This window comes from Onychostoma macrolepis, chromosome 25, assembly GCF_012432095.1.
Source record: "Onychostoma macrolepis isolate SWU-2019 chromosome 25, ASM1243209v1, whole genome shotgun sequence".
NCBI lineage: Eukaryota > Metazoa > Chordata > Actinopteri > Cypriniformes > Cyprinidae > Onychostoma > Onychostoma macrolepis.
In genome coordinates this window covers 20,652,784-20,674,547 of record NC_081179.1, presented here as the reverse complement: position 1 = coordinate 20,674,547, position 21,764 = coordinate 20,652,784, and the positions used below count along the sequence as shown (strand labels likewise).

The following is a 21,764-nucleotide window of genomic DNA, read 5'->3' as shown; positions in this document are numbered from 1 at the left end:
ATCTTTAGGTATTGGCATCAGCATAATTTAATATAACAACACCCATAACAACCAAACAGTAGTTTTTAAATAATAGTACATTTAATGATACCAAACTTTCTAGAGATCACATTCATAAAGCGACAGACAAGAAGCGATACAAGTGCAGCCCTTTGGGCGAAAGGTGAAAGATTCTTCACTAGAAGACAGGATATTCAAACGAGACTCTAGCTCTCATTAGAAAATAAAAAGACAAAGTTTCAGATCATTTGAGCGATACAGTTTCATTGAGATTGTTATTAAACGGTAGAGCGACCAGCAATGAATTCAGAGCAGTTACAAGACCTTTGAATGCCCCGCGGAAATCACCTCGTGGAATTTCTGTCAGTTTGTGTTGTGCTGAAGTATAACAGTAACAAAATTAAATTCTCTCTCTCTCTCTCTCTCTCTCTCTATATATATATATATATATGTATAAGTGTGCAGAAATGAATGTTAGCTGGACGATTTCACGGTGAAAACAGCTGCTTTAGGCCACTGAAGGAAAACCCAAAGAATTTATAAGGTCAAACAGGCTGTTGTGGGAGATCTGCAAGCTAATGTTTTCATTGCGAAGAGAGGATGCTCCGTCCATTTGAGCTCTCTCATGAAGTTCACGGCAAATCAGAGGTACAATCTGCGGAGATGCAAAAGATACGTTATAACACTGAAGCGCAAACAAAACAACTCGATGTGTTTTTGTTTGCAATATTTACTTTGACAGTGATCAGTTTCTTCTCCAGTGGTTTTCCATCCGGAAGCTTCTCTCCGAAGCACAGGTAGATGGTGTAATCCGGAGAACCCTGTCTGTTCTCTCTAAACTCCTTCAGATCTGAAAAAAATTAATATCTCAATCAGAATAGAAACACGTATCACATTACAGCTGGGGTTGTTCCGGGCTATTTTTAACTTAATGTCAGGACAGAATAACATGCTTTCCGTCACAACAGAAATGTTTGTAAAAACAAAGGAAAATAACTTGCACTTACAATGGAATTCAATGAGTAACGTGTACATGAGGCTCTAAAAGCATGAATTTGAAGCTTGTTAAGCATTTGGTAAACAATTCTGTCACATTTTCCGTAAATTACAGAAATTCACGGAAAGAAATTAATTCCCACTCCCACACAATAACTATGGTAACAGGGTTGAAAGGGTTGCAATTTGTGGATAGGATGAAAACTTGGAATGGGATGTGTGTGTGTGTATCTTTTAACTTGTCTTCCAGCCATGCTAAAGTGGAACAATCATGGCAGCGGTTGCAAATGCAAGTTTTTTATTTTCTTTCAATTTGTCAGTGAAAGGCGTTCTTATTTAAAGGAGAATTATTTTACATTTATTTTATGTAAGGATTAAGTTTAATAATTTGTAATGGCAATCTGAGTAACAGGGTTGCATACAAGTTTTTCACACGTTTTAATTTGTCACTCATTAGGTTTTAGCTAGGTTGGGACCAAATTCTGGTTTTGTAGTTAATGATAAACATGTTTTCCATAAGTTAAAGAAAAATATTTATTTTTTCCCCCAAAATATCTACGATAACAGAGTTGAAGGCCAAGTAGTCAATTCTGCAATCTGTGAAAAAGTTGAAAAAAAAAAAAAAAAATCGGAATGAGAGTTTTTACTTGTCGTCTTGCCATTCTGTAGAAAGGGCCCAATGATGTCACTTCCTAAATGTCACAATTTTAGCAAATATTCTGTTTTTGTAAATGGGAACAATCATGGTAACAGGGTTGCAAATGAAAGTTTTTTTTTTTTTTTTTTGACAAATTGTCAGTGAAAGGAAGTGTTTAACAGTTATTTTTAAATAATTGTAGTATACATTATATATTTTATAATAAAATATTAATTTCAAAATAATACCAAATTGAGTAACAGGGTTGCATACAGTGCTTTCCCATAAATAAATCTGTCACTCAGAAGGTGTTAGCTAATTTGGGACGAAATGCTTTAGTTAGTTATTAATGTATTTTCCATAAATTAAATTACTATGGTTGAAAGATGCTGCAATTTGTGAAAAATTGAAGAAAATAAATTGTTTTATTTTTTTTTAGTTTATTTTATAATTGTCTTTTTTGCCATGGTGTAGAAAAGGGCCCAATGATGTCACTTCCTGTATTTTAAAAAAAAATTCCTTTCTCATCATTCATACCTCTTATGTACTTGTCAAAGCTGAGTAGAAGCTCTCTGGTGTTCTGATTCAGTTTTCTAGGCTCTGGGTTCTGGATCTCAGACGGGTCGCTGGTGCTGACAAAGACATTACACTTGTCCTGACGGAAGCCGTAGATGCCACATTGGTTTACCTCCAGCTGCAGGCCTCTCTGAATGCTGTCCAGTATGCGTTTAGTGAAGTGGATCTGTGTTTGATCGATCAGACCCTCTGTGGATGGAAAGTGAATTGGCTGTCCTCTCAGCTCAGATGGGTCACACTGGTAGTGAAACTGGACGAGTGGCGAACACAGGCGAGTTTTCAAAACTTCTGTTCTTCTGTAGTTGATCGAGATCTCCAGGTCACAGAGAGCTGGAGGGTTACATAATAGGAAATAGATAGTTTTAAAAATCTTTCAAAATTTAAAAGAAAGACACAGTCTACGCTATAACGATAATGGCACAGAGGAACAATATCGTTGGAATCACTTTTCAGTTATGACTGAAAAAACAACAACTTTATTACCTGTGTAGAGTTGCTGGTCTGGGGGAGGTGTGTTATTCTGAAAGGATTGAACATCTGAGTAGGGAGTTATGTTCGGAATGATTTGTTGGGAACAGGTTTCCCATGGTTGAGTTTCTGTGAATAGAAATTATGTTGTATATTGGTATAAATCGCAAACATGCCAGAACAAGAGCCAATCCATCTATCTTTCTTCCTGCTGTTGAACAAAACTTTTTAATATAATGTTGTGTAATTTCAGTGGTGTGTGCATGTGCAGTGTTATGGCTAGTTGCCATGGTATTGCTAAAGTTTTCTGGTTGGTTTTTAGAGTACTGCCATATGGGTACTTTGGTTCCTGTGTGGATTTGAAAGGTGTGATACGGTTGAACGGATAAACCAATGAATGGATGACCCAGTTTCTGGTTCACTTGCAAAAAGGGCAGTGTGAAAGCGAACCGCACCAAACAAAAAAAATCAACATTGTATTTGGTCCAGACCAAAACTAGCGGACTTTCCTGGTGTGAATACACCCTTAGTGAAATGACTGGATTTAACATATGAAAATTAACAGGGCAACAGTAGCTGTGACCACACCTTAAGATGCTGGTTGCAAAATCATGGTTTGTTTGAATTGCTAACCCTAAACATAGCCATCATAGTGATTCTACCTCTGTGTTGATGATTTAGATCCATTGTCTCCACCTGGCTGAGCAATTCCTGCTGCATTAGACATAATATTTTAATGTTAATATTTAAAACATCATAATTCTTTTTATTATGTACATATGATCATGTCAACAGCCAATCATAAATCTGGGCCTTACCTCCATTTCTTCAGTCATGTAATTAGCTGCAGTGTAGAGATCAGAAATGAATGGAAGTTGATTTGGCTCTACACTCTGGATCTCTTGGTGATCTGAAGAACAAGATTAGCCAGGGCTTTATAAATCAATTCATTTTCCCATGCCAAGTGCAGATTGAGCAGTTTCACTCACTTTGAGGACGGATGATGCGATAGACTTTGTGTTGATCGTCCTGATCTTTGGAGTGATCCTCTAACATCTTGAAGTTTTTTAGACCATGAAGTGCACAACGGAAATTCGTCTTCCATTTCGCTTTGTCGTTAGGGTGCTCGTTGATCTTCCCACTGACCACAGCCCATGCCTGTAATTAAAACACCAAAAAATTGCAACAAAGTCCATGTATATTTCATGTTAGTATAATTAAAATGCATTGCTGCATCAGGTGTGAATGAATGGCATGCAATATCAAATTTTAAGGTAAAAAAGGGCGGGGCTTCCACTTAATGGTTAGACCCTCCTTTGGGAATCCCGCCCTCTCTGAAGATATCCTCCAGCTCATTCATGCAGAAGTGAAACAATATCATAGGTGATCGTGACGCTAAGAGGAAGTTACCTTAAATATTTTAACATCGTCGTCCCCAAGGTCTTTTCGTGAGTTGTGTTTCCAGGGGATCCGAAATATGTCATTGCCTATCATGCACAATCCCTCATATTTCCCACTTTCCACCTGCTCTATGAGCCACGGGCCAAACTGAGGTTTGCCAGTTGCACTTCTTGAGAAAAAACAAAACAATGGGTTTCAAATAGATCAAACAGATAGCCACTTAATGTCAATCATATGCGGTCATATGCACTTTTTTCTTACATACATTTTACATTCATGATAATGTTTTTTACAGTATAAAAGTTTTTTTAAAATAAATAATAATAAAAAATACACTTTAACATTGATGTACCACCACATCTGCATCTCAAAACCTAGTCAGCTATGCATAGTTGTGCATCGAGATAGGACTTCCGAATTAGCTCATAGTCAAAAACAGACCTTTTTTCCCATTGTTGAACTATGTACACATGCAGCAAACAGACGTTTATGCTTAGTTTGTTTGTTTGTTTTACAGCGAACCTGCGCGTCGCGTTTTTAATGCGGCGCGTCAGGTTCCAGCTCTACTTCAGCGGCTCGTGAAAACGCGTCTTGGTTTTGAGACAAAGCCTATATTTTAAAATAGCCATAATAATTTCATCATCTTACCCCTGCATCGCTGCCATGATTTCAAGTTCTGAAGCTGTTCCACTGCTTGGTAGTTTCCAGCGGTTTGGAGTTTCTCTTGTGTTTTATAGTGCACACTGAAGCGTCACAGACGCGTCGCACAGGTGGGAGGAGTTTTATCAAGCTCAAAGAATTCCGAAAGCAAGTCTTATTCGAAAATAAAAGTGGAGTCCCAGAATTCGTCTACTTGCATCATCGAATCCGGTTTAAGGTAAAGGCTGCTGATGCAAGACCTTTAAAATCAACAGTCAATTGTCCTTAAAATACAGAATTATTTCTGAAGGATCATGTGACACTGAAGACTGGAGGAATGATGATGAAATTTCAGCTTTGCATCACCAGGAATAAATTACATTGTGAAATATATGCAAATATAAAACAGTTATTTTAAATTGTTATAGTATTTCATAATATTGCTGTTAAAATGTACCCAGTTTAAAAAGCCATGCTCTACAGCATTAATAGCCTGCATTTTTGTGTTGTTACAGAGTTTTGCAGATGTGAATGTAAAAAATAAGAAGAAAGTTTAAAAATTCGATTAAGAATGGTTATATATAACCATTTGACATTTAAAACAACTTTCTTGTTACTGGTCCTGAATGTTACTTTAAGAGACTCAAAGGCTTTGTTTATTGTGATCGTAATATCTTATCAAAAAGTAGGGCCTTCGTCAGCTGTTGTGTACATTGTACTATAAAGTTAATGAGGAAAGTCCTGAACAATATAGCCTACAGCATGTTGTGTAATTACTACAATAAAGGTGCGTTCACATTTACAGTCGTTTCGCGAAATCATGGGCACGAAAACAGAAATCTGCTTGTTTTTAAGGTGACTTCTGTGTGAAATGTGATATGATTCATCGCACTGTTTACAGTAGACAATAGAACTGTTTTTGCACGGTACATTTTGCTGAAATTTCGCTAAAATAACCGCACCTTAACACTCAGATTACAATGGAATGACTTTTGCTACAACATCCACCCTTCTGTGTAATCATCAGGCCACCGTGATTTACCTCCAGGCCTGCAGACAAATATGCTTTAAGCCTTGACTCATGTTAGTTTTACTCTGGTTATTTTATTTTATTTTTTTCCAAGTAGGCAGTGTTTTAAGACTGTACTGTTAAAAAAAATAATAATAACAGTAGGCCTAATTTCAATTAAATCATGTTCACTCTATTTAGGGCCAATTTCACAGCAAAACCAATGGGGCCCAAAACACTCCATTTGGACCCCATTGGCTTTAACTGTAGTGTATTAAGAAAAAAAAACATTTATCGTTGTTTGTCTTCTACTGAAGGTCATACAGATTTGGATGCATGTCGTGATGGTGAATACATTTTATTTTGGGGTGAACTATCCCCTTTAAGGATATTTTTTTTTTTATGCTATTACACCGTCCTAGGAGACGTTAAATGATAGTGATTGTAAATGCTTAGCAATAAATAAATTACAGTGTAATCTAAATACAAATTTCAGCTTTATTTTATTGAACAACACTAAAAGTCAACCGTATGAGTGGGATTGTGGTTATGAGACCACAGTTTCAGTGATATAAAGTTTTTTGAGCAGGTGTTTGAGTTTCTGCACTCAATCTGTCCTTTATTTCTCACGGCAGCTGTAAGAGAGGAACCTGAGAGAACCGTGACAGTGCTGTTATAAATAGTACACGTTCACTGCACTTTCCCCTGAAGTTGGAGGTGCATGTGTCTGTTCTTTAGCGGTGGAAAAAGGAAATGAATCTGAGGGTAACAGGAGCACTTCTCTCTGCAAACTCCTTGGAAGAGCTTTCCTCCGGCGTGAGGTTGTTCCCCAATACCAAAGTCTCTTGACCCGATTCAGCTGACATGGGTCCTCGCCTACAATCGAGCAATATCGTGTGTTTTCGTTTCCCTTTTTTCACGATTTCATGAAAAACAGAGAGAAAGTTTTAGAAACCTGTGGCTGCATGGAAATAAAAACCTAGGCCTATTCAGTACACCATTACTGGAATCACACCTGGACAAAACTACAGCCTAACTCGTGCACCACTATCACAAAACTACTCTACTATTCCTGTGAATGTACGTTTTAACAGATAAAACTGTGTAATATCATACCAGCGCTGCATAAAACTAATGTGGTCTTTAGTTATGTTTTTGTTGAATCATTGAAGGTTTAGAAATGATCAATGGTTGCTTATCCATTACTGCCCTCTACTGGAGATTAAACCACTCTACAAAATAACAACTTTATCAATCTGCAAAACGTAGTACCTCACCGAAAACATTTAATTCATGCTTCAAAACCTAGTTATTGTGTCAGTAATTTTTTTTTTTCACCATGGCAGTCAACCGTGGAAATGTTTGTTAAACCAACCTAATTTTTGTTCCACTTTTCCGTCGACACTGACTGCTTACTATACTATACCCTACAAGCAGAGCTGGGTAGTGACTGATTACATGTATTACGTATTCAGATTCCAGAAATTAAGTACTTGTAATTAGAGTAAATTATATTTAAAAGGGATACTCCACCCCAAAATGAAAATTTTGGCATTAATCACTTACCCCCATGTCGTTCCAAACCCCTAAAAGCTTTGTTCGTCTTCGGAGCACATAAGATATTTTGGATGTAAACCAGGAGGCTTGCAAAATATCTTAAATTGTGTTTCATTTTGGGGTGGAGTAACCCTTTAAAATACTCGTAACCAGACTAAAGTTAGGCTACTTTTTTATAGATTACATGTTATTCACAATAGCAATCAGAGGCGGACAGTATAGTGAATTATTTTTGCTTTACTCAAGCAAATTTAAAAAGTATCTGTAGTTTATCAGAGTGTTTTTCTTTGGAAAACTTAACTTCACTACATTCCAAAGCATAATGTCATACTTTTTACTGCACTACGTTTCATAAATAAAAGTTGTTGTTTGTTTTACCTTTAATACTTCAGAACATTACAAATGTAGTACTTTCTTCTACTCAAGTAAATCTTTGAGCTACTTTTACTTGAGTAAAAGTAAGAAAGTAATAGATTTGTAATGTAGCTAATTAAATATTAAATGATATTTAATACGAAACGTAGTGAAGTAAAACGTACAATATTATGCTTTGGAATGTTGTGAAGTTAAGAAAAACACTCTGATAAAGTACAGACACTTGAAGAGTACTTTTAAAGCGGAGTAAAAATACTTCACTACTGTCTGCCTCTGATAGCAATACATTATTCATAATTTACTGATTCTTCCTAATTCCTCTTTTTCATCTTTGAAATTTTCAAAGTAGCCTGCTGCTTATATACACTCAGAAAGTCCAGTTTTGTGGACATTCCCACAGAGATCAGTCAACACAGCATTTGACCACTGCATTTAAAATCATTTCAGGTTTAAGAAGTGTTTCAACATTGCATCAACTACTGATGAACACTCGTTCGGTTTTATTTGAATTATCAATCAACCTACTATTTAACCATGTATTATTATGAATTATTGAAAAGCTTTTGTCTTTCAGAACTCATTATTTACATGTAATACAGACATTCCCAAACTTTTTTGTCATCTGAACCTCTTTCACCTCATGTATTTACTTTAAAGGGGTGGTCAACCAGCTATTTTCGAAGGCTTGACTGTGTTTATGGGGGGCACTGTAACACATGTTCATGCTTCGTTTAAAAAAAAAAAAATGCATTATTGTTCATATATTTTACCACTGTTTCCGTACTCCTAAAGACGGACCGTTGACTTCCTGGTTCGATGAAGCCCCTTCCACAGAGATACGCAATGGGCTCAGATTGGTTAGCTGGCCCAATGTGTTGTGATTGTGTGCTCCCGGAGACAGGGTTTATGTAAATTTTAGGGTTTGTGATATCACAAACCAAGGAAGAAGCTCGTTTGTTGTAGGCCTTAAAAAGCTAATTCTTTAAAAGAAAATATCTCCCTTTGCATTGAACTTTGCAGATGTTGTTTATGCTCAAAAAGGAACATTACACATTAACTAAAGTTAAAAAAGTGAAATCGTAATTAATGACCCCTTTAAGAATTTAAAATAAATATTTTCATAATTAAGTATCACATTTGCATGTTCACAGGTCTCTGACATTGGTTAACTGTCATACGGAATGCAGGTAAACATAAAATATTTCATTTTTTAGTAAATGTTATTTTAAAATTATTTATTTTAATTTTACATGATTTATGATTTAATTAATTGTTAGCTCTTTATTAAACTCACAAACCCCCTGCAGTTCCTTTTCGAACCCCAGTTTGGGAAACCTTGATGTAATATGTTTAATACACTTCATGTTGTTAATTACAATAAATGGAATATATGGTAACACTTTATTTTAAGGTGTCCTTGTTACACGTTACATGTACTTACTATTTTAATAACAATAAATTATGCATAATTACATGCAAGTAACCCTAAACCAAACCCTAATCCTAACCCTAACCATATAGTACGTACATGTAGTTAATTAATACTCAGTACTTAAATGTATAATTACACTGTAACAAGGACACCTTAAAATAAAGTTTAACCGAATAAATGCACTGTATAAATAAATATTCAAATTAAATCTAAAAAGCTCAGCTTGAGAAAAATGACACTCTTGTAGGCAGAGCTGGGTAGATTACTTACAAATTGTAATTCGTTACTGATTCCAAATTACATAACAAAAATTGTAGTCTGTAACGTAATGCATTACATTACACATTTTAGGTAATGTAATCAGATTACTTTGAGATCACTTTTGTCCTAACTCTTTTATCAAATTGATTTAAAAAGGATAATCTTAATGTCAGAAAATATATTTGTGAAATGTTACATGTAAACTGAAAATTCACAGTTGCTTTTACATTTTTACATATTTCTTATTTCCATTTTTACATAAGTCATATATACAGAACAGAAAATTGAAGAAAACTTTATGTGCAATATATGTGACCCTGGACCACAAAACCAGTCTTAAGTGTCAATTTTTCAAAAAATGACACCATATGAAAGTTGAATAAATAACCTATTGTTAGGATCTGACAATATTTGGCTGAGATACAACTATTTGAAAATCTGTAATCTAAGGGTGCAAAAAAATCCAAATATTGAGAAAATCGCCTTTAAAGTTGTCCAAATGAAGTCCTTAGCAATGCATAATACTAATTAAAAACGATGTTTTGATATATTTACAGTTGTAAATTTACAAAATATCTTCATGGAACATGATCTTTACTTAATATACTAATGATTTTTAGCATAAAAGAAAAATCTATCATTTTGACCCATACAGTGTATTTTTGACTATTTCTACAAATATACCCCAGCGACTTAAGACTGGTTTTGTGGTCCAGGGTCACATATTGTCTGTCTGTATGTCTTACTATCTGTTATTTAAATAGAACTCTTATTTGTTAACCCTTTCAATTCATTAACATTAGTTAATGCATCAGGTATTACGAACTAACAATTAACAACACCTATATATCAATACATATTATGTTATATATTAATATATAATCTTAACTTCTACATACAGTACTATTTTAACATTTCAAATTGTATGGATTAACATTAGTGTTTTTTTTTTTTTTCTGTAATACTATGTACAATGCTTGTTCACAATATATAACACTATACTATGAAAAGTGTGCATTAATGAACAATACTACACTGATACAAACTCCTCACCTTTGTTGACAACTCACTTTTTTTGTGATCAAAATAGGTCACCTACGAGATTTGCTTAGATCCAATGAGAAAGTTTTGTATAGTATTTTCTTTACTTCAAAAACTATGTCTAAAATTGGTAATATTTTATGTATTTGAGGTCTGAGATGTGGGAACGGTGAGGAGAGTCTTAAATAGCCTGCATAGCACTTCATCGTCTATAACATGGGATTTTGACCAATCTTGATTTTTGTAAAATGTTGCAACAAGATATTAAAAAAGTTTTTTTTGTTTTTGGGGTGAAAAATGACAGTTTTAGACATATAAGGTAATAATAAATAATAAATATTTAAAAATACTTTAAAGTAACTACAAATGAGCATGTAAATGAAATATCTTTCAAATAAATTCTATGTGGAGCATGCCCCCGGTTCTCACCTTTTTCCCCCCTTACCTGTTTGCGTACTATATTTATAAATAAACATTAAATTAAGCATTGTAAACATCGTGTTGTCCATTGTTAGTTTAACTAATGCATTAACAAGCTGATCCTTATGATAACGTGTAAGAGATTTCTTTGTTGATAAATTACCAGGATATGGATCAAAAGACATTTCTAACAAGACTTTAAAAAATGATTTGGAAAGTAATACCACTCTTTACCACAAGAGGGAGTAGGATTCCGCCAATACACCTGTTATTATATTTCTACTACTCCAGCTATTATGTAGCAATACACACGAGCTCGTGAAGTGTTAGATGAGCGAATAACACGACAAACAGCAAAGACTGCCTTGATTTATTTCGACTGAATATGTATTCTGCTCACTTTCAAATAGTGCGTTTGTGTTTTTAAAAATATAAAATATGCAAAATAGTGAGACCTGAGCTAAATAAATAGAAACAATATTCAGAAATGGCTTTTTATTCACAGTGACACTAATTGCAGGGCAGCCGGCTGCGTCTTTCTAAAGCGTCAAGCGTTTTTTTTTAATAAGAGAAAAACAAAGGTCTAAAACCACTGATTTTTTAATTTATTTATTGTTATTATTCTGTAAAAAAGTTATTTTGAAAAGCAAAAATCAAAGAAAAGTTATGTAAAATGAATAAGACATATTGGTAACACTTTAGTATAGCGACCAATTCTCACTATTGACTAGTTGATTATTAGCATTATGAACATATTGGCTGTTTATTAGTACTTATAAAGCACATGTTCTGCATGACCTTATTCTACATCCCTAATCCTACCCAATATACATAAATTTGACAACTACCTTACTAACTATTAATAAGCAGCAAATTAGGAGTGTATTGAGGCAATAGTCAATGTTAATGTATTGTTAATAGCGAGAATTGGACGTTAAAATACAGTTTGACCGAAATATTTAAGATTCCTAACTTATTCTTCTGCTAGCTCACTAGTCAAATGTAAGCAAATTAGTGAACTCGATCAGGCTTTCTTGCTCCTCCCAAATCGTGCAACTACAATCATCAGGTTTAGTCCAGTTTGATGTCAAATTCATGCATTTTCTTCAATATTTGCAATAAATCAAAGTTAACAACAGCATGTTCATTAGACTTTTGGGTTGCACTTTATTTTAAGGTGTCCTAGTTACAGTGTAATTATACATTTAAGTACTGAGTAATATTAATTAAATACGTAAATAGCCTATACTTTAAGGTTACTTGCATGCAATTATGCATATAATGTATTGTTTTTATAATAGTAAGTAGCCTACATGTAACAAGGACCCCTTTAAATAAAGTGTTACCGACTTTTGGATCCCACTGTATTATATCAGTAATCAGTCCATGCTTTTTACATGCATTCTAATACATGACTATATCACATTTCTGTATTTTTGTTAGCAAATCTGTGTTGGATTTAACTGCGCAAAAGAGGACAAATCGAAACCGAACTCTTTCAAAGAATCATTGTTATGTTCAAAAGCATCTATAAAGCCATTCGCCTTTTATTCCGCACATTTTGTGGTTTCTCATTCAGTTTAAATCCACCAATGGGCTTTGAGGCTGCGGATATTGGGATGTAAATGAGCGCACCGCGCGTGCTGGCGCAGTGAAAGCGTCCGATTGTTTATTGAGCTCGCGGAGCCACGCGCCCGGCTCGCGGAACGTCACCCGGCGGGCGGAGTCCCGCGCGAGAAGCGTGCGTCTTCAAAGGGGGTGGGGTGTCCGACGCGTGTTGAAAAAGCCGAGAGCTGCCAAAGTTTGTAGCAGATGCGAGGGACCACAACACCACGCGAAGGGCACGAGAGTCGTGCGTCGCTAGTTTTTTGACAGTGACACTGGACTTGTAGTTCGAGAAGATTTTCCAAAAAACATGGATGCTGCCCAAAGTGCATGCAACGCGTCCGTCATCCTGCAAGATTGCGCGCAAACCAAGTCGAAGGTGCTGAAGAGACAGCGCTCGCGCTCGCGCTCGCCGGAGCTGTTGCGCTGCAAGCGGAGGCTCGCGTTTAACGGGCTGGGATACACCATCCCGCAGCAGCAGCCCGTCGCGGTGGCGCGACGCAACGAACGCGAGAGGAACCGCGTCAAACAGGTCAATATGGGATTCCAGACACTGCGCCAGCACGTCCCCAACGGCGCGGCCAATAAGAAGATGAGCAAAGTGGAGACGCTCCGCTCCGCGGTGGAGTACATCCGCGCGTTGCAGCAGCTTTTGGACGAGCACGACGCGATTTCTGCCGCGTTCCAGTGCGGCGTTCCGTCGCCGACGCTCTCCAACGCGTACTCGGCCGATCCCGAGTCGCCACACTCCTCCTATTCGTCCGATGAAGGGAGTTACGAGCCCCTGAGCTCTGAAGACCAAGAGCTGCTGGACTTCACAACTTGGTTTGATCGCTACTGATACGTTCCTTCATGTGACAGCTGGAAAACCCAGATTATGGAACGTGGTTGCTGGTTTATTGCTGGTATGGTGGTTTGTTACTGGTCCAAGATGTTCTAGAAACCAGCAACTGTGTTCCAAACAAACCTGGACTCTTGTAAACTTCACAGATGCTGCTTTGTTGACTCGACAGGCGGCAGTCTGGGACGCTGTGGCTTAGTGGTTAAGCTGGAAATGGTTGTAGGTTCAAGCCCCAGTGGGGTCGATGAGCTTGTACAATTGCGAAACAAGTCAAGACTGCTGGATGAACACATTTCATAAGTGCAATTGTGGGCATGTTATGTCTAAACTGATGCCGTTTAGATGAGACCAACTTCCCTAAGAATGTCAAGTTAATGGGAATATTGATTATTATTACCTACAACCAACTACCAGGTCTGCTTAAGGACCTACATTGAAATTTGTACAATAACTTTTTGTATTGTTAAAGATGAAGATATATTTTTGTAAATGGAGCACAGCAGCCTCTTTGTGACAATGAACGCTGTTAGATTGTTGTGATTAATGATAATAATAACCGTTCCGTTTAGATCAAAGTTGTTTTTAACACTGGAGAAGAGTTGATCTGTCGATCTGTATTTATCAAAATTTTATTGTCTAGATGTAGTTCTTCCTGTGAAACCATACATGGTGGACTTTTTCAATGCACTTGTCCATTTTTTAGTAGTGTACATAAATGATTTTAACAAATATATTTTGTGCAAATGTTTTTATAAATAAATCTGCTCTATTTATACGTACGTCAGTGTTTCTGGTTGATTTTCAAACTCATTCAAACCTAACTAAAAATAAAGATTCTTTAGAAGCATCGACGGTTCCATGAAGAACCTTCAACATCCATAGAACCTTCTCAAAGTGGAAAAATGTTCTTAAGAAAACTGTTCACTGGAAGGCTCTTTTTGGAACCAAAAATGGTTCTTCAATGGCTTTGCTGCAATAATACCCCTCTTTATTTGTAAGAGTGAGGTGATCATCCCTGTGGTTGTGGAAGAATGACAAAACGCCCTTTTTGTCTCTTTACAAAGACACTGTACATAGATGGGCTATTTCCACCCTTTCTAGGGGCCGTTTTGCGATGACAAAGTTGGGTCAGAATTCTCATCCGATGGCGATTGGTCTATTTTTATTGTCGGTGTATAACCCCAACTGAGTTTTTCAGCCCTGTCGAACCAAACCAAAGACGCCATTTTACCATTGTGCCTCCCAACAGGTGCCTTTATGCATTTATATATGTGTAATGACACTGCTTATTGTTAATAATTGAAATAATGACTTGAATTTCACCTGCAGGCTTTTACATTTCAAATGGGCCCAATAAAAACTCAGAGACCCCATTTAATGATCCCTCAATAGGCGGCCCATGAAGAGTTTTAATGGATGCAGCTCATGCATAAAAACTTTGATTAGTTTTTGTGGTTGTAAAAGGCAAGATAAAGATCTATTAAGCTCCTCCAAAAACAGGCACATGATACCCTCCATCCCACGTAAGGGGGGCACTGATGCCCCCTTGGCCCCCATAAAGAGTTTTTCTAAGCAGGTGTGAGGCACGTGCCTGTGTTTGGTGGGACACATCTGCTCCACCCCATTGGCTAGCTGACGAACCCTCTCGGTTGGAGTTTTAAAAAATAAGGGAGTGATTTATGACAGTAATTATTCATCTCTTTATGGATTCTTCTATATATTTTAGGGCACCAAAAGAAACACATACTCAGCATAAATCACCTACTGGTGGGCTATTGTTTAATTTTGAAATATAGTTCATCTTCGCTGACCTTCACGGGGTCTGAAATGACGCGTCACTGTGTTTAATGCAGGGCCGACTTTAGTTTCTAAGAGAAAGAACACTTGAAGTGTGATTTATGTCATGATATTTAGTGCAAAGTGACTGGATATTCAAGTGCACCCCAGAAAATTAGAAAACTTGGGTTTTTAAAAGAAAATCCTTTCATCCAGATTAAGTATGAATAACCTGGAAAAATACATTTCTCACAAACATAATTTACATAATTAAATCGAATTAACCAATGATTTGAATGCATGCGCAACTTTCAGCAAAGAAATAAGCCCACAAATAAGTATGCAATATAATATAATGCAATATATTAATTTTAAAAGTTAAATAATAGTTTTAAAATATGTCTAGCTATCTGTTTTTATGTATCTACTTTATCTGTCACTACCGTTAAAATAGTAATTATGCTCACAAAGGCTGCATTTATTTGATTAAAAACATAGTAAAAACAGTAATATTATGAAATGCTATTGCAATTTAAAATAACTGTTTGCTATGTGAATATATGTTAAAATGTAATTTATTCCAGTGATACAAAGCTGAATTTTCAGCATCATTACTCCAGTCTTCAGTGTCACACAATCCTTCAGAAATCATTCCAATGTGCTGATTTGCTGCTCAAGAAACATTTCTGATTATCATCAATGTTGAAAACAGTTGTGGTGCTTCATATTTTGTTGAAAACTGATATACATTTTTTTCAAGATTCTTAAAAAACAAACAAAAAAAAAAAACACACAAACTGACCATGAACTTTAAGTAGTAGTGTATATTTTAAATATATATTTAGAGGTCTATTAAGGGGCCCATGGCAGAGTGATGCGTTCAGCCACACCTTGCAGCACCTGTGTGGGCGGAGCCTGACCATAAACTAAACTGAGTGTGATGAGAATCCAGCCACTGTTGCTTGTAAAGTGATGAAAGTGGACCTTGTCTTGGCTTGTAGTGGCTTTCCTCAGAAGGCAATTCCACCTGGGTCTGTTTTAATGGCCCTTTGAGCAATGTTTGATTTCAAAGCCTGGAGAAAAAAATACATATTTTTCTTCATATACATTTTTTGAATGTTTGAGAAAAAAAAATAAAAAATACAAAAAATAAATAAATAAAATGGCAGGAAAAGAAAGATGAAAACTTGCGAGGGTGTGTATAGCAATGGGAGGTTATTCTCTCTATTCCATGAATATGATCATTAAGGACCAAGTCCCATGTTTCTGTATGAGAACTGTTAGATCAACCTGATCTCACAGAATTCCGTGTAATGTTCACGGACTTAATTAACCCCGAATCTTTGGTGGAATCACGGAATCGCCGAAAATTCCGTGATGGGCTCACAGAAGGCATCAGCCGTGGTCCATGCACGGATTCACTGGTTCAACGTAAAAAGAGTGACTCCGATGCAGTTATACTTTCACTGGAGTACCTGACCCCACCCCTACCCTAAACCTACCCAGTTCTGAACAATAATGATGACGATAGATTTCCCAGTATCGCGTCGGCATATTGATGCTAAGGGTTTCCGTGCGTGGAGCACGGCTGATGCCTGTCACTGACTTACATTGGTATCACTTCTGTGAGCCCATCACGGATTTATCGGCGATTCTGTGATTCCACCACAGATTCGGAGGTTAATTAAGTCCGTGAACATTACACGGAATTCTGTGAGATCATGTTGGTTACATATACTGGATAAACTTAAACACATTACATTTCTGTGTTCATTGTAGTATTTAACTATAATATTTCTCTGTGTCCCATGTTATAGATGTACACAACCCTGTTACCACATGATTTCCACCATTTGATCTTCTGATAGTTCTTAAAACTATAATACACAGGAAGTGACATCATTGGGCTCTTTTTACAGCATAGTGAGAAGAAAGTATATAATTTAATTTTCCATTTTTGTTAATGCAAATTGTAGCATTGACTGCTTTCATCAAGATGAACCTTTCAACCCCATTACCCTGTCCAACCTTCAGCTGCTCCAGTTATCCATGCATTGTTTTTTTTTAAATGCCAGATGACTTAAAAAAAAAAAAATAAAATCTTTAATTTAGGGTAAATGTAAGGTAAGTGTATATATACATGTATAGGCAGAGCTGGGTAGTGACTGTTTACATGTAATCTGGATTACGTATTCAGATTCCAAAATTAAGTACTTGTAATTAGATTAAATGACATTTTAGATACTTGTAATCAGACTACAGTTACCTTTTTATTGATTACATGATTAGAAATTGGCAAAAAAATGGCAAATTTATTGTAGTATAGAACTATAATATTTATCTGTGTCTCACATTATGTACGCAACCCTGTTACTGTATGCTTTCAATTATCTAACACTTCTTAACAATGTGATACGTAGGAAGTGACATCATCGAACCCTTTCTACAATATGGCAGGAAGAAACTAAAACATTTCATTCCATTTTCTTTTTTTTTTCTTGCACAAATTGTAGCTTTCTCTGCCTTTGTCTGCTTTCAACCCTGTTACTAAAGTAAAAAAAAAAAAAAATATATATATATATATATATATATTTAATTTGGGTAAGTATTAGCTCATCAATATCTACAAAATAGTATTTGATTGCAAACAAGCTAACTCTTGCTGAGTGAGAGCTTTAGGCTAAATTTGCAATCCTGTTACTAGCAACTCTGTTGCCAATGCTGTTGTGTGTGTATATATATATATATATATATATATATATATATATATATATATATATATATATATGATTTTTTCATGTTATACATTTGGCCTGTTTAATTTTGATATTTATTTAGTTTACTACTCAATTAGTCACACAAATCAGGATTTGAAACTTTATTCAGATGTCTCCCAAATTTTAGTAACAGGGTTGAAAATGATAGAAAATTAACAACAACAACAACAACAACAAAAGAATAAAATTGCTTTCTAAAGGCACCTCTCTTGAAATAAGTAAATAAATAATATAAAAGTAATATGACTCAATTGTAATCTTGACTAGATGAAGTTTCACAATTTTCACTTTGGCATTTATCAGTTTTTTTTTTTTTTTTTTAGTATTTGTTACAATAGCTCCACAAATAGCACATTTTTCTGTCAGAAGCTTTTGTTTTCTTCTCTTTTCTTGCATGTTAACATCAGGGGCTCACAGCAGCATCCCGCCATTCCATCCACGGATAAAGCTCCTCTGCTTTCTGCAAAAGCCTCAGGATGCCTATAAATCCCAACAAAAACTCACAAGACTTCTGTCTTTAAGCAGGGAGGAGATAAAACTTGCTTTTCACTCAGAAAAAAGTTTGAAAACGCCAAGCCTAACACTTTGACAGCGCTAAGCCGTCTAAACTTCAGACGACCTAACCGTGTCTCACAGAGCTGTGTACAGGGGGTTTGCTGTCATTTGCATGGACCATTGTACCGCGCAAGTTTGGCTTCTCTCTTTTTTTTCCTGATGAGAGCCTTTTGGCCATTTACTTCCACCCTGGCTGGCTGTTTGGAGCGGTGAATGGCCTTCACTCCAGGCCCACACAAAGAAGCCTTTGTGCCACGGCCGCACCATATTCATCATGTAATGCCTGTTAGACAAATCTGATTGGACGCTCCTGTCACTTTGATGTGTGTCCAGCAGTTTGGTAGTGGCGAATCTCACTCTCTCGCCCGCTCTCTCTCGACCTTTCAGGCTAATATAGATGGGAGGTTCGGGTAGGGGAGCCCCTCATTATGTGCCAGAGCAATTTCATAACAATTTCTTAAGTCGCACAAAAAAAAAAACGGTTGAGATGATTGACGTTACTTTACTCTGGCTTGAACAAAACCCAGATTTGAGCCGAATAACGGATGAATGTGCCGAGCGTGGACTCAATTCAAACTATTTAAATCCCCCCACACTTTATTCACCCCTTTCCCCCCTCTTTGTGGCTCTCTCGCTCCTTTCAGCTTTCTATCCAGTTTTTTCTGTCCAGCATTCCTGATTTTCGGGGTAATTCCACACAGACGGAACCGCTAATTAAGGTTCATTAAAGCAGGGGGCTGCTAGACTTCTGATAGTGAGCTTATATCTGTCTAATGACTGCTGGAACTGGAACTGGACCCTCGTTGGGTTTGTTGTTCGCTGGATAAAGGACGAACCAGGGGGTCTGGTTGTCAGTTTTTGCACTGTGTGTTGCTTTCGAGTGAAATTTTTATGCCAGAGACTCCAAACTGAGTTTTCAGATGGCTTTGACACACAAAGTATAATTGCTGTACAGTGATCTAGTGGTATCACTACAGTAGTAGTACTAGTTTTCTGGAAATGATACCATGGTGGCCTGAGTCAATAGAAAGTGTATAGATCTATTAATTCATTCAAAAGTACATTTAAAATGCACATTATACATACAGTGAACACACTTCTTCTATGATAAATGTTTAAGTTCTGAATTAAAAACATGAAGTCAAAAATGTCAGGGTGGTACAACTATCTGGATACCATAATTTAAAAAGCCTTATTAAAAGAATGAAATGCATGAAAACTCATTTGGCATGATGTTTTATTGACTTCTTAGAAAAAGTATTATTATTGTTTCTCTTGATGTCTCTTTATAACATGATAAGGTTAATTTGGGTTGTGAAATGTCATGTGGTTTGACTCTCCTAAAGCATATTGATACTTATCAGTTAATATTCATTCAAATAATATATAGCAATTATTTTTCATTTAAAATATAAAAAATTATAAAAACTTTCAATTATAAATTTAATTATAAATTATATATAATAATTATATATAATTTACTTGATGGTTATACCACATGACATACATTTAAACTTTCACTTTCAAGTTTTAAATTGTTCTCAAAAGTACATTTCTGGAAATGTGTTTCAAAGTAAAATTTTAAAAGATTTTTCTTTTTCTATACACTCTTGTATGTTATGGTAGCCCATTTGCACAATATAGGGGGGGGGGTATCATGCTTTTGTCATGATTATGACATAAAAAGTTATAATTATGACACAAAGTCAAAATTGTGAGATACTAAGTAATAACTGACACAAAGAGTTGAAATTGTGAGATAAGATTCAAAATTATGACAAAAAGTCACTGACAAAGAATTTTGACTTTTAATGTCTTAACTTTTTATCATATGACTATTACTTAGTATCTCGAAATTTTGACTTTTTGTTGTAATTATCACTTTTTGATCTCATAATTATGGCTTAGTATCTCATCATTTTGACCTTTTATCTCTAATTATTACAAAGAATTTTGACTTTTAATGTCTTCATTTTGACTTTTTATCTTATAAGCTTGACTCATAATTTAGACGTTATGTAACATTAGCTTTCGAATTTCAATGACTTTTTAATTTTTGACATATAATTATGACTTAGTATCTGAATATTTTTTACTTTTAACAGAATCGTGATTTTTTTTATCTTAGAATTATATCTCACATTTTTTACTTTTTATCTTATAACTGACTTAATATCTCTTAATTTACACTCATAATATCACTTAATAAATAATGACTTAATATCTTATAATATCACAATTTAATGTCATAAATTAGACTTTTAGAGTCATAATTGTGACTTTTTATGCTTCCAATCCATGATTTAAGGTTAGTGATCTGCACTGCATTTTGTACAGCAATAAAATCTGTTTTTGCGACATATAGTGATTTGTTGTGTAATGTCAAACTGTAAATGTCAAAGTATTTCTCATCATGATTATTATTCCATCGTAAGTCAAGTTTATTTTGCCTCTCTCTGCTGAAGCGCCACATAATAAATTTCCAAATAAATCTCCTCACATGTCTAAACATGCCCAAAATAATTCAAAAGTCAAACTGCTTATTAGCGTGGCTTCTTTACAAAACACTGTTCACCATTTACATTGACCATGACATAAATGTATCAGTAAAGTGTGCATCTGTGTATACTGAAATACATTTGTATTCTCCATTGTGCTTATGCACAGAAGCATATACACATGCTACTTTTAATGTGTATCGTTTATCTTTATGAATTAAAAAACATTTTTTGAGATCATTTCACATGATAAATTTGGCTATATTATTAAAATACCATTCCTTCTTACTGATAATACCCCACATTGCTCTTTTCCCTTTTCCATTCTTGGCTTTTTGAATAATGTCTCAGCAAATAGGATTAGTGAGCACCATTTTGTGGGACTCTTTTCATTTCATTAGTTTGTGACCCCTCCAGTTAATTATCTTGATCTGGCCAAAGAGCGGGCTTACTTTAACTGCCCTGAGTGACACACTGGCCAGAAACACACACACATGCACAAACAAACACACACAATAGTTAACACACCGAGGGTGAATGAATGAAAAGGCAGAGAATGAGAGAGAGAGATTGAGTGTGCCGCTGATCGCTATAAGAACCAGGTTGAATTGATGGGGAATCTTTTTTGGAAGGAAGTGAAATGCCTTAAGCCTTTTGTTGAAATATGCGATTGTTGCAGATTGATGGAGTGCTCTTATTGACAAGGCAAAATGGCATTAAGCTGATTTTGTTGAAAAGAAAGAAAAAGGAATTAATGGTACCTCCCTTAAAAAAAGGTACAAAATAGCATTAAGCTACGTGTCATACCTGAATATAGGAAGCCCTTTTTTGACAATTTTTCTGGTTAAACAATTTTCACAAAACTGCAATTGTATGGTGGACCCATCCATAGGTGTTTTT

The 21,764-nt window shown here is 35.6% G+C and overlaps 2 protein-coding genes across 3 annotated transcripts; one reads left to right on the top strand and one right to left on the bottom strand.

Annotated features, from left to right (window-relative positions):
• Window positions 1-58: 58 nt before the first annotated feature.
• Window positions 59-5,189, bottom strand: irf7 (interferon regulatory factor 7). 2 transcript variants are annotated; one of them, XM_058766831.1, is made up of 9 exons: window positions 4,727-5,189; window positions 4,088-4,244; window positions 3,667-3,835; window positions 3,496-3,587; window positions 3,340-3,391; window positions 2,693-2,806; window positions 2,171-2,539; window positions 735-850; window positions 59-655 (listed from the first exon to the last, which is right to left on the bottom strand). In XM_058766831.1, exons 1-9 carry the CDS (start codon window positions 4,741-4,743, stop codon window positions 509-511), a joined length of 1,233 nt encoding a protein of 410 aa, XP_058622814.1. In that variant the 5' UTR covers window positions 4,744-5,189; the 3' UTR covers window positions 59-508. The 2 variants fall into 2 exon arrangements, with proteins under 2 accessions (XP_058622814.1, XP_058622813.1); XM_058766830.1 differs by having other exon boundaries at window positions 4,088-4,247; window positions 4,727-5,188.
• Window positions 5,190-10,929: 5,740 nt separating this feature from the next.
• On the top strand, window positions 10,930-16,355 carry LOC131534583 (achaete-scute homolog 1b-like). Its single transcript, XM_058767563.1, has one exon. The coding sequence runs from the start codon at window positions 12,728-12,730 to the stop codon at window positions 13,256-13,258; it is 531 nt and encodes a 176-aa protein (XP_058623546.1). The 5' UTR covers window positions 10,930-12,727; the 3' UTR covers window positions 13,259-16,355.
• Window positions 16,356-21,764: the final 5,409 nt, after the last annotated feature.